General features: G+C 33.7%; 1 protein-coding gene across 1 annotated transcript in view; it reads left to right on the forward strand.

The window, feature by feature from the left end:
• Positions 1 to 13,949, forward strand: part of LOC140450184 (lipase 3-like) — a 78,017-nt gene that overhangs the window by 56,946 nt on the left and 7,122 nt on the right. The window contains exon 6 of the mRNA XM_072543642.1: positions 7,522 to 7,664. Coding sequence (XP_072399743.1) covers positions 7,522 to 7,664 — 143 coding nt within the window. The remainder of the gene's footprint in view (positions 1 to 7,521; positions 7,665 to 13,949) is intronic.

The following is a 13,949-nucleotide window of genomic DNA, read 5'->3' on the forward strand; positions in this document are numbered from 1 at the left end:
CTGTTCCAAAAAAGTGATTTAACATATTTTTTATGCAAGGTAATTATTTTATTTTATAATGAAAAAATAATGAAATTTGTATATGTAAACTGTTTGTTTTTACAGTATCTGCTGAATAATGGAATTTAGACCGTCAAGAGAAAACGCATACGTTTGATGATTCAAATTTTGAATCGGTTGCATAGCAATGTCTGGAGAAATGTGATAGTGATAGCGATAAAGATTTGGACCACGTGAGTGAGAGTGAACATTTTAGTAACTCTGAACATTCAGCAGATAATGACAAATCCGATAATAATATAGGTAATGAAGACGACATACCTGCACCTGTAACATTTGTTGGAAAAAATGGATTTGAATGGCGCTAGAACCAACCACCTAAAAACGTCCGCACAAGAAAGCATAACATTATTTTGCAATTACCTGTTTTACGTCAGAAAGCAAAAATACTTGGTGAAAATCCAAAAGTAGTAAATGTATGGAAACTGCTATTTACCGAGGACATGATTGAAGAAATCGCCCAATGGACCAACGTCAAAATAGACTACTCAAAAACAAATTATAATAATAAAACTTCAGCAAGCTACCTTCAAGAAATCACTACTGTAGAGATTCGCGCCTTTCTGGGACTTTTGATATACACTCAAATTTTTAAATCAAATAATGAAAGTACCGAGAGTCTCCTTACTACAGATGCTACAGGGCGAGATGTATTTAGAGCCACAATGTTACAGAAACGTTAACTTTTTCTCTTATCTTGTTTGAGATTTGATAACCCCGATGATCGAGATGAACGAAAAACTGAAAATGCAGTAGCTGCTGTATCGGATATGTTTCAAAAGCTTCTCAAGAACTCTTCCCTCTTGGATCCTCTGTGTGTATTGATGAGATGCTGGTGGCTTTCAGAGGTCAATGTAAATTTAGAATGTACATCCCAGCAAGACCATCAAAATATAGCATAAACATTTAATGCATGATTGATGCGAGAAGTAATTATTTTTATGATAGATACATTCTTCTTCTTAACGTGCCCTATCAAGTCCCCTTGACATTGGCGATTAACATGGCGAAACTGTCTCTGTCTTGAGCTATTCTAAAGAGTTGCTCAGCTTTTCTCATTCCTGTCCACTCCCTGATATTCTTCAACCAAGAGGCCTGCTTTCTACCAATTCCTCTGCGTCCTTCGATTTTACCCATCATAATAAGTTGAAGAATATTATATCGGTCTCCCCTTACTACGTGTTCAAAGTAGGCCATCTTTCTACATTTGATGTTATCAAGCAGCTCGCGAGCAGCATTTGCTCTCTCAAGGACTGCCACATTTGTCAGCATAGCCGTCCATGGAATTTTCAGTATACGTCTGTGCAGCCACATTTCAAAGACCTCCAGACGATTAATGGTGGATATTTTTAATGTCCATGCTTTGACACCGTATAAGAGGACTGACCAAATGTAGCATTTAACCATGCGCTTTCGAAGTTGAAGTTGCAAGTTATCATTACAGAAGAATGACTTCATTTTTAAAAATGTCGTGCGGGCTATCTCGATTCTACGTTTTATCTCTTGATCTGGATCTAGTTGTTCAGTAATATGGTAACCAAGATAATTAAAACTGGACACTCTTTGAATTATATGACCATCAACATATAAACGTGCATCTTGATGTGCTAAACGGCTAAACACCATGTGTTTTGTTTTTGAACAGTTTATGTTTAGGCCAAACTCTCTTCCCACTGTATCAATGGCATTTAAAAGGCATTGTAATCCATTCATGTCATCACTGAAAATAACTGTATCGTCTGCATATCTGATTGTATTTATCAGAATTCCATTAACTTTTCTGGATATAAATTAAATAACAGTGGGGATAGAATATAATCCTGTCTGACACCTCTTTGTATTTTACATATTTCTGTTGATTTTCCGTTTATGCAAGCTGTCGCTGTTTGACGCCAGTATAACTTTTCTATGAATCGTATGTCTTGACTATCAACTCCTTTATCTTTTAATATTGTAATTAATTTGTGATGCTGTACTCAATCAAAGGCCTTTTCATAGTCAATAAATACAGCAAAGACGTCTTTCCTTTGATCTTGACATTTCTGCAGTAATACATTTAGTGCAAAGAGGGCGTCCCGAGTTCCCAGTCCATTTCTGAAACCAAATTGTGTTTCATCCTGGTCTTCTTCACATTTATGTCTGATTCTACTGTGGATGATGCGTAGAAATATACATAGATGTAATATACATGGATGATACGTAGGATGATAGATACATATATTGTGGAAAAAGAAGTGATGGTATGACGCTTTCCGAATATGAAAAAAAATACTCCATACCCACACAATCAGTTCCGAGACTTACAAACTCAATCGCAGGTTCGAACCGTAATGTGACAGAGGACAACTGATTTAGTTTCATACCTTTAGCCAAACAGAAGACGACCAGAAAAATCTAGTATATATGGATTTACAAATTAAACGACTTTGTTCTCTTATATGACAAAACCACCAAAAGCTGTTATACTGGTTTTTTCGATGCATCATTCCGATGAAGTCGACAACTATACGGATAAGCCTCTAATAATCGATTATTACAATACAGCTAAAGGATGTGTTGACAGCTTAGATAAAAAATGTGCTACTTACTCATGTGACCGGCGCACAAGACGTTGGCCGATGGCTGTTTTCTTCGCAATTTTAAATATAAGTACTGTAAATGCTTATATATTAAACAGGTGTTATAAGAACATCCGTGATATAACCAAACTAAATTTCATGAAAATGTAGGCAAAATCTTTGACTGAACCGTTTATGCGAACCAGAAATGCAGACGTTTATTTACAAGATGACATTCGAGGAAAGATTGTTAGGCCTAATTTCTACACCAATGCGCAATATGGGAAACGACGTACTTCATAAACGGCCAACCTGTAAATTTTGTAGCTGGCAACTGAAAAGAAGGACAAAATTTTGTTGTTGCAAATGTGGCCAACCTATTTGTTTACAATGTTCTAAAAAATTTGCAATAAATGTATTCAAGAATAAGCAATCGTAAAAGAAGAATAAGGGCCTGCGTAGCGCAAGCGGTAGGATTCTTGCCTCGTAAGCCGGTGGTCCGGAGTTCGAATCCCACCGCCGGCAAGAACATCTAGACATTTTAAAAATGTCTATAGGCCCCAGGTCGACTCAGCCTGAATAAAAATGAGTACCTTGGGTAAAACCAGGGGTAATAATAGGCGGTTGAAGCGTAGCACTGGCCATGTTACCTTCCTTGTATACCGTAGGCCCTAGATATAGAAGACTACCCTGCTATACTCCCAAAGCCGCGACAGCGGTATAAAACGGGAGACTATTATAAAAGAAGAATAAAAATCAAACAAAATTTTCATGTATGCTTAAAAATGAGGCGTTGAGAACTAGAAAGGACCATCCCACAAAATTGTAAAATTTTAGATAAGTTTGATTTTAAACCCAACATTTACTTTCCTTCAATTCCAGAGTGGACCATATGAATTTCCTCTACTCTACAACAGATGGCAGCATTTATTAGGATAGTCCATTTTGTTTAAGACAACAATACTTACGAGCCAGGCTGGACTATATGGCATGGTCCGCTTTGGTTTCTGGGAATACCAGTTTAACCTTTAAATTGTCAATGACTTATTAACACATGATAGTACTATTTGCTGATATTAAAAGTGTTTTTTTACACAGTACAGCCTAAAAACGCGTGTAAAATGGCTACGTCTAAACTAAATATTTCTAATCAACTTGAAATTGAAGGTAGGTATGTATTATTTCTTGTTTTTTAGTGAAGTAAAGTTTTAAAAATAACGTTCAGTAAAACAAGTGGTTTTAATACTGTTAGCATTTTTTTTGGTACAATCGCTAGTTTTAATAAATATGCTTTCAAATAAATTTATTTAAAAAGTTTGTCACACACTTACCTCAAAGTTGTATATATATATATATATATATATATATATATATATATATATATATATATATATATATATATATATTAATTTTAAAAGCTCAATCTGGAAGTGAACCCTTACAGTACCAAGATAATGGTAGTTCGGACGAATATGTGCCTTCAGAGTTGGAGTCTGCAAGTGATACTGAAATAGATTCCCAAAATGTAAGTCCAGAACAGCTTAAAGACAAACCAAAATCAAAAAACGCATACGCTGCGAGAATAACTGGAAGAAAAATAAACGTAAGTTTTTCCGGGCAAGTGGAAAGAGTACACAAGCACTTAAGGTAAGATTGTTCCGGCCATAATACATACTCCAGTAAATTCATGCTGCAAACTAAATTGTCATAAGTTGTTGAACACCGAAAGTCAAGAGCAGATCAATAAAAAGTTTTATGGTCTTGCCAGTACCAACTTGCCAAGTGCATTTATTTTCTCGCAAGTAAAAGTAGTAGGAGTTGCACGTCACTATTCAAATAATAAAGTTTTGAGAAAATCCAAGAATTTCACACGACATTACTATTTACCTAACAATGAAGCCAACGACATCAAAATATGCAAAATATTATTTAAGCAAGTACTGAACGTCAGCGATGGTGAACTTGATCGAACGTTGAATAAAAAACAGAATCTAATTCCACTAACAGATCAACGTGGAAGACATCCGCCTGCTAATAAAACCCCACCCGAAACTGTTAAAGCAGTTTGTGATTTTATTGAAAAAATACCATCATATATTTCTCACTATACACGACACAAAACAGAAAGAAAATATTTATCTCCTGATTTAAACATTCGTATTCTTTTTAATGAATACAATAAATCACTAAAGGGTCCTGTTTCCGAGTTCATATTTTTAAACATTTTCAATACAAAGTTTGATTTACACTTTCATGCTCTTGTTGATTTTTGTAGAAAATGCGACTTATTAAAAATACAAATACAAACCAACGAATACAACTTGCAAAGAGAAAAGAAGCTAAAAATTGAAAAAGAGCTTCACCTGAGAAAAGCAGAACAGCTAAAAGAATCAATGGTACAAGATTCTAAACTTACAACAGATACGGACGACACCACTGTTTTTGCCTTTGATTTGATGAAGACACTCCCACCCCAGTGTTATCGACAGGAATAACACATTATAAAAGTCAATTGTGGACGTATTGTCTGGGCGTCCAGAATCTACAGTCTGGAGAAGTTAATATGTATGTATGAAATGAATCTGTTGCGTCTAGAGGAGCTCAGGAAGTCGGCTCCTGTCTTATCCGTTATATTAAACATTATGTTAGAAGCAAGAAAGTAATCATGTATTCCGGTGGCTGCGGTGGTCAAAATAAAAATATTAAAATGACTTTACTGTGGATTCATATGGTGCGATCGGATGACTTTCTAGTTAAAGAAATAAAGCATAACTTTTTATTTAGTAGACATTCCTTTATGTCATGTGATCGTAACTTTGGACTAATCGAGAAAAATAAAAAATATCACCCTAACATGTTTCATTCTAAAGATTGGATCAATGTTATTTCCACGAAGAGAAGAAGAAATACTTTTCATGTAATAGAAAGGGGGTCTGAAAATTTCTTTTCAACAGCAAATTTGCAAAAAAATACTACGGCTAAAAGTCTCGGCGGATGTAACGAAAGTCGAGTGGTTAAAAATTCACAGCATTAGTTTAAAAAAAGATTATCCTTGTATCATTTATTTTAAATATGATGTAAGTGATTTTCATCAACTTCAAAAATTTAATATTGAAAAAAGGAATATACCAAAGGATCAATTACCAATTTTATGGCTAATGTTATAACTCTAGCCAAAAAAAAAGACCTGTTGCAATTGACCGAGTTTATTCCACGATCTATCATGACTTTTATAAAGATCTCAAATGCTCCGATACTGTTCAGGACAAAATTTCACTGCGAGGAGATGATTTGGGCTAAATTTATATACTTTTGTATTTTTACGTAAATAACAATAAAGCTATTCCATAGTTATGTCTATTTTTAATAGGAATATTCTACATGCTTGGAAGATTTTCTAAATACCAAATACTTTTATTTATATTTTTTATCTTTTATTTTAAATTTATTGTTCGACTGTTAGTATAATTTACATGTATTAAATAAAAACAGTATTTATTTATATGCCCCGTCTCCCAGACTTATGTAGTTATTTATATGTATACCACTTAAGGGTTAAGATCCTTTTAACCTCATGGTGGAAGGTGCACTATCTCGCAATTACCATGTCTGGATTTTGCGCCGTTAACCTCTGCAATACTCTTTCTGGGTGATCAGGGGTGCTGGTAGCATCCTTCGGGATCTATAGAGAGGCTTTGATAAGCTTTGGGAGCTTATCCTGACTGACAACAGCCAGTGATAGTTTCTCCCACGGTTTGAGATGAGCTGTAATATTTTCCAGCCATGCACGCGCCCCATCGTCATCACAGACTACTGTGATAATCTCACCCGAGTAAGTCCATGATTTGAACGTGGGTTCCTGGCTGCTGGAGGTGAACAAGATTGCTTTGTCCAATTCCTCAATCAGGCTGCGTTTAATAAGGGTTGCCCGGTCGGCATTGACTTTTCCGTACGGGTTTACCTTATATATAATAGCGACCTTAAGATGTCTTAGGGCAGATTCCGCGAAGATTTGGGAATGCGCAGCGGCATTTCCACCACTACGTGACTTCTAATGCTTTCACGGCGTGGCCTAAGTGGAGATACTTCGGTAAAGGCGCTTAACACCGGGGGCTGTCGGACCCTGTCCTCTTTTGTAGGTGAAACCATTGTCAGCCTCCGATCTGGACACTTTCTTCTTTGTTTTCTCTGGTCTGCCTCCTTATTTTTGCCTTGGCGCCACCAAATTCTGCGGCGCTTTGGCTGATTTTCTTGAGCTGGTCCAAATCTTATGTATATCGTCCTTGTACCATTATATTATTATAATTAACAAACTATGATTGCCATGTAATCCAAAGGTTTTTACAACCATTATCATAGCTATTCAGAGCTAGTTTCAACTACTTTCAAAATATTTCACTGATGATGGTCTGACTGAACCAAAAATGTTTTGAAGATTTGTAATCCTTTAGGATAGATTTTAAATATTGTTAATTATATATACCATCATACACCAGAAGTCTTTATTTCTATGTGAGTTTTGTTAAACTATGGTATACAGCCAACCACTGGGATTATTGTCTTTTATTTTGTAGAAAAATAATTATATATTATCGTCGTTTTAAGAAAACCAGCCTTGCAGCATCAAATTGCATGATTTCCCCTAGCTCGATATGTAAACTTAAACTATGTCCTTTTTTTAATGAGTTTTAATATTAAAGAACATCTACCTTATTTTCGTATTTTTTTAGCCCAATATACGTTTTATTAGAGTACATCTACTTCAGCAGTTGATATGGTCTACTACATATTTTTAAACTTTTCTTGTTTATTCGCCGAATCTAGAAAAGATCTAAATCTTAATGAATTAACATTTTAAACCTTAAGTCTCTTTTATTTGTTAATTTACTTTGTGGTATTTTAGGAAATTTTCAAATGTACGACTATGGACCGAAGATAAACCAGCAAAAATACAATTCAACTTCTCCCCCAATATACCATTTTAAAAATATAAAATACGCAACCGCTCTATTTTCCGGAAAGGATGATAAGTTAGTTACACCAGAGGTAAGTAAAATTTTTAATCAATAAAATGAACTCTAAATTAATACTTCCTTTGCTTTTATTTCTAATATAATTCTTTTTACGTCTTAATACATTATCATACAATAATCGTAGTTACGTTAGAAAAATCTAATCATCAATATGTCCTACACTAATATGTACAGGGTTTCTCATTATATTTTGACCCCCCACTTATTTTCCTTAATTTAGGGAATAAAAAAAAAAGTTTCAAATAAAAGTTGTATTATTTTATCTGTACCGACCATCAGTGTAGCAATAGACCAAATTTTGTATACAGGGAGTGCCCAATAAAATGTATCTTCAATATTTCAAATGGGACACCCTGTATTTTTTTTATAGTTTTGAGTAGCCCTGCATTTCCTGATTACAAATATGTACCATAGTGGAGCATTAGTTTTGTTCTATAATGGCGTATGGTACTACTATACTATACTAAGATAAGAAAAAAATATATTTAGAAGAAATATATTTACAAAGTCAACAAAATTAATGACTTACAATACTATATTTAAGATACAATACTACATTTAAGATTTCAATAGATGCTCAAAGTGCCCTCCATTGTTATCAATGCACAAGTAATATCTTCGTCTCAAATTTTCTAATGCGTCAGATATTGTGTTATTATGACCATTTAAATTTTCAATTTACGCTTGAACTTTTGCCGTGATAGTGTTAATATTTGTATTTGAATCAAAATACACTTTTTCTTTTAAAAACCCCTACAAGAAGCTATCACATGGTGTTAAGTCGGGACTATTTGATGGCCATATAATGGTACTCTTATCGCCGATCCACACATTAAATTGATTATTTAAATGTTCTGGAACGGCTACGACGTTATGTGACGGTGCTCCATCTTGTTGCCATATCCTACTATTTAGTTGATTTTGTGTATAATTTTGATTTAATAACTCATCCACTTTTGTAATGACTGTGTCCAAATATGATTTCCCAGTTAATTTATAATCATAAAACAATGGTCCAACTATTTTGTTTTGAAATATTCCCCACCACACATTTATTGATTTTCTTCTTTTTTATTTGCTTAATTTTTCTTTTTCTATTATTTTTCTGTTCCCACGAATACCTATTTCTTCTATTAAAAATGCCTGAAGTTGAAAAATTTGATTCATCTGTCCATAAAACGTTATAAAAATAATTAGGATCATTGTTCAAATTTGTAAGCATGTCTTCACAGAACTGTAAACGCTTTTTCTTATGAATATCGGTAAGTTCTTGTACCTTTTCTCTAATGCATTAGTAGCATTGTTTAGACTGGTTTCGGAATTTTCTAAAATAAAAATGTTATTATGTATTTAATATATTATTTAAGTATTTAATTTTTACCTTAAAAGTAAAGCAAAGTATTAAGATCTTCATCATCATTTACTACGATACCTAGTACATTTCTTCCTTTCAAACATTTTTCATTTATTACATCACGATAATTATTTAAAAATGTATTTGCAGAAGGAGTCTGTCGATCTGGATAAATCAGATATATTATCTATAGCTATATTCTCTTCTTGTCGCTTGCTTGTTTTTATTTTTTTTACATAAATTGAGAATGTATCTACTTTTTCATCTGCAGTATAACCCATTTCGGTATGAGGACTGACAGTTTATAATAAATTAATAAATTGATTCATTTTGAAATATCAGTTGCACAGCGACCTATGGCTACCCTTTTGTAGTACCATATGCAATGCTAGGTACGAGCACTCGTATATCACTTAAGGACAAGAAAACAAACACATGGATAAGACAGAAAACCAAAGTCACCGATGTGGTGCAAAAATCATTAAAGTTGAAATGGGAATACGCTGGACATGTAGCTAGGAGCGATTTAAACAAATGGCACAGATCGATTTTAACCTGGAGACCATACCAACACAAAAGACCCAGAGGCAGACCTCCTATAAGATGGACAGATGATCTGAAAAGGGCGGCCGGGAAAAATTGGCTACAAGTAGCGTACAATAAAGAACAATGGAAAGGAAGACTTGAAGAGGCTTATGTTCAGATGTGGACGTGAATGGCTAGACGAAGAAGAAGAAGATGCCATTATAGAACAAAACTAATGCTACACAATGTTATATATTGGTAATCAGAAATGCAGGGCTACTCAAAACTATAAAAAAAACAGGGTCCCATTTGAAATATTGAAGTTGCATTTTATTGGGCATTCCATGTATACAAAATTTGGTCTGTTGCTACATTGTTGTTCGGTACATATAAAGTAATACAACTTTTATTTTAAACTTTTTTTGTGTTCCCGTAATTATGGAAAATAAGTGGGGGTCAAAATATAATGAGAAACCCGGTACATTCATACATAATTAATTGGCCTCGGGTTGACATACACATTCATATGTTTTCCATAACTGACTTTATTATATAGACTGGTCTTTAATTTAATTTACCTTACTTCACCTTCTTTTAACTAGCTAATAGTTGTCTACATAGGCAACCAATCTCACGAGAAATATTGTTTAGTGGGACTTTGCTATTAAATAATCTCGTTTTGTCCTTTTATTAATAGTATACAATCATAATAATCATATTGGTGAAGTAATTGCTTAAATGCCAGATCACGCCTTAACTTTATTCAAACAATTAACTTGAGTTTGTTCGCTAATAATTTAATTTTCACAATTAAATTTAAATGTATCCTATTAACTTAATTTTCATTTACTTTAATGTTAATTAATACAACAATATAATTAATAAATAAATTCTATTACACACAATACCCATATTCTATTGAAGACCTGTCGATTTTAATAAATTTTACTTCCTTAGTAGGAAATATATACATGTACGTTTTATTTATGTGAAATCCTATAACATCGACCTTGTGTCATGATTATTTTACAATTTAATATTATTGTCATGTAATCCAAAGGTTTTTACACCTATTTTGGTAGCTAATGTCAGGTAATGCTAATGTGGTTTCCATATGTTTTATAATTTAACCGTCAAAATTTTAGCTTATGTTTGTGTCATTTTAAAGTACAAATACTTCTATATTTTACTGATTATTACTATTTGAATTGGAAATAAGCCACAATTTAAGTTTAAAATTAGTTTATTGACGTTTCAATTTTCACTTCAGAAACCGAGAGAAAAAGATTGTGGTTTATTCCCAATTAAAATAGTATTCACTGATGATGGTCCGACCGGACCGAAAACTGTTCCTTTTAAATAAATTTTAAATTTTTTAATAGAATATAAAATGATACACAAGAAGTTTTTACTTGTCTGTAAGTGTTTTTATCAATATCTACTGTAAATTCCTGCAAGTTCCCGCTTGCAGGCAGAATTCTACTACACAATAGTTGTTCGTAAACTTACTTTGTTATTCTAGATGAACATTTCCGTAACACTTTTGTCCAATGTATCAAAACTTTACGTACTGCTTGTATTATTTCATCCATTATTATATTAAAGAGAAGTGGGCTTAACGAGTCACCTTGTCTGACTCCGCTTTGTACTGGTGTACACTGTGTTAGTTTTCCATTTATCTTTGCCTGTATTAGATTATGTAAGTAGATGTTTTCGATGGTTAGTATAATATTGATTGGTACGTCTCTCTTATACAGTAGGTGTAAGACGTCTTCGACTTGGATGTAATCGAAAGCCTTTGTCAGGTCTATAAAACATAGAGATGCTGGTTTATTGTACTCGATGGCCTTTTCTGTTATTTGTCTTAGTACAAATACGGCGTCTATGCAGGATCTTCGGATTCCGTATCCTTCCGTATCCTATCTAAAGTTATTCTGTCTGGTCCTGGTGAATTTTTAAGTGAGTTTATGGCTATCTGTACTCCCTGAAAACTGATTTCTATTTCGTGTCTTAAGTCAGGTACATTATTGTGTTGTTATTATTTCCTTTTCTTTAAACAGACAAAATCCGCGCCTAGGGTTTTGAAAATTAGTGAACAAATTTGGAAACCAGCGAAGAATAAAAGTGTGCTCAGAAACTGTCCGCATGTCACTGAAAAAGCAAGACTACATATCAAGAAATCCAAAAAAAATCCCTACAATGACACCTCTGCAAAAGCAACGAAGAATAGAGTTTTGTCAATGTTTTCGAGAAGATAATTTTATTAATATCTTTATATCTGATGAAAGTTGTTTTCAGCTTGGTGCAAATCATATAAAAGTCCTGTCAAGAGAAAATGTTACCGTTCAAATTTCCAAATTTCCCACTAAAATAATGGTTTGGGGAGCAATATCTCAGCGTGGTGATACACCTCTCTGTGTAGTTAAATAGTACTTCTGCTTATACTAAAGCTTGGATGCAAGAACACGAATTGGCAACAATTCCGTGGCCAGCAGCATCTCAGATCTTAGCCCATTGAAAACATATGGAGACTGATAAAGATTGAAGTGGAACGAGCAGCGCCACGAGATAAAGTAGGTTTGATTCGGTCAGTTTTACAGGCCTGGAACACCATTACCGAAAATTATGGCCTTTCCCTAGATTCGGGTGTACCTGGACGTTTAGTTAACTGTTTAGATTTAAATTGAGGTTGTATAAGTAAATGAGATGAATTATTTGTTGAACTTTTATATTTCAAGTGATAGAAATAAATACCGTAAAAAAATAATTCTGCTTTCTTTTTTCCGGATACTTTCTAGACGGACTATAGTTTGTGTTCACTCCCTGCGTCTGCTTAGTTTAAAGTTCGGATATCTAGAATCTGCTTTGGGTGGATTTTTCTATTAGTGACTATAAAATCAATTATAGATTTGTGCCCCCTGGAGTTTACTCCTGGAACTATTTTCCTGGTATGCCAGAAAATATTGGTTATAGTCTCTTTGGCCTTTCTTCTTGATTTTTTGGATTGCACAAATGTCTATGTTTTTTTATTAGTTCTTCTATTATCTCTTAGTCTTTGTTGTTGAAAGAAGTAATGTTCCATGTTGCTTACTTAATTGTGGGCTTATTCTTACCTCTCGTTTTTCTTTTCTTTGCGAGGTTCGTCATCTTAGATTCCATCAGGTTTCGAGGCTTCATATCGGTTCTTTAAACCTTTCTTTCTTTTACACTGGGTAGGATGCCAACCTGGCCCATCAACCCTCCTCTTTTATCCGGGCTTGGGACCGGCTGTAGGCATAACCCCCAGGCAAAATTTTTCAGATTTCTGTGGACTTATTCGACGCTTTATTGCTCTCAGAGCTTGTTGAACCTCGAATTCAAAAATTTCTGGGTCAGTCATTTACCCTTGTTGAAAGGTTTTTTGGTTTCGTTTTAATCTTCAAAGATCACTTGAGCATATGTGTTCCTTACGTTGCATAGCTCTATCGGATCCAAGATTAAGTTTCCATCATGTTTTAAGGATGTTGTAGATTTCTTTGTGATAAGAATAATTTCTTATTTTTTTATAATCTTTTTAGGACAATTTACTTTATTATGCAAAGCATGTAGGCTCTCCGCTTCTTGACACATTTTTTTATTTTCACACTTTACAGGTTTACTTCGCTTGTTTGCATTTTTATTTAGTAATGATGTTTAGGTTCGAATAGTTTTTATGCTGCTGTTGGATTTTGGCCATACTTCTATCCTCCATTATGCAGAGTATCTCATCGGTAACCATGATTTATTTTGCTGGTGCTGGTTTTGTTGTTGCTGGTTAAAGCAGGTTATCAGTTGCTGGTTTAAGCAGCATATTGTTTAAATATTTGTCTTGTGTTCTTTTATATATTATCCGGATATTCAAATTGTCGTGGATTGCTAAATGCACATAGTTCTGCCTGTTCTGATTCCATTGTGTTTATAATTATTGTTGGTTCCCTCAATTTATCAATGTTGTATCTCAGCGTTGTTATTGATTTGTTATAAGATGTTTTAAAATTAAATTAAGTCGTGGTCGGAGTTCATGACCTGTTTAGTAGTATTTTGATATTTTTGATTAATTTTGTAATCTATTTGGTTTCTCACCATGCTATTACTACTTTCTTGGCGGATCTCCATGTATATGTCCATTGGGATCCAGTCTAATAAATATATTTTTAATAACCATGTTCTTCTCTCTGTACGGAGTACCAGATCTGACCAAATAACTATTAAAACTAATCCAAAAGATAATAGAACAAGACAGAATTACTCAAGAATGGAGATGAATTATCCCAATACCTTTTTTCAAAAAGGAAGACAAATCAGACCTGGAAAATTACAGAAGAAATAATTTATTAACACAACACTAAAATTAAAAACCAAAGTAATAACAAATAAGAACACTAGCAGAAGAAAACAAGG

The sequence above is a fragment of the Diabrotica undecimpunctata genome, chromosome 9, assembly GCF_040954645.1.
Source record: "Diabrotica undecimpunctata isolate CICGRU chromosome 9, icDiaUnde3, whole genome shotgun sequence".
In the NCBI taxonomy this organism is placed as follows: Eukaryota; Metazoa; Arthropoda; class Insecta; order Coleoptera; family Chrysomelidae; genus Diabrotica; species Diabrotica undecimpunctata.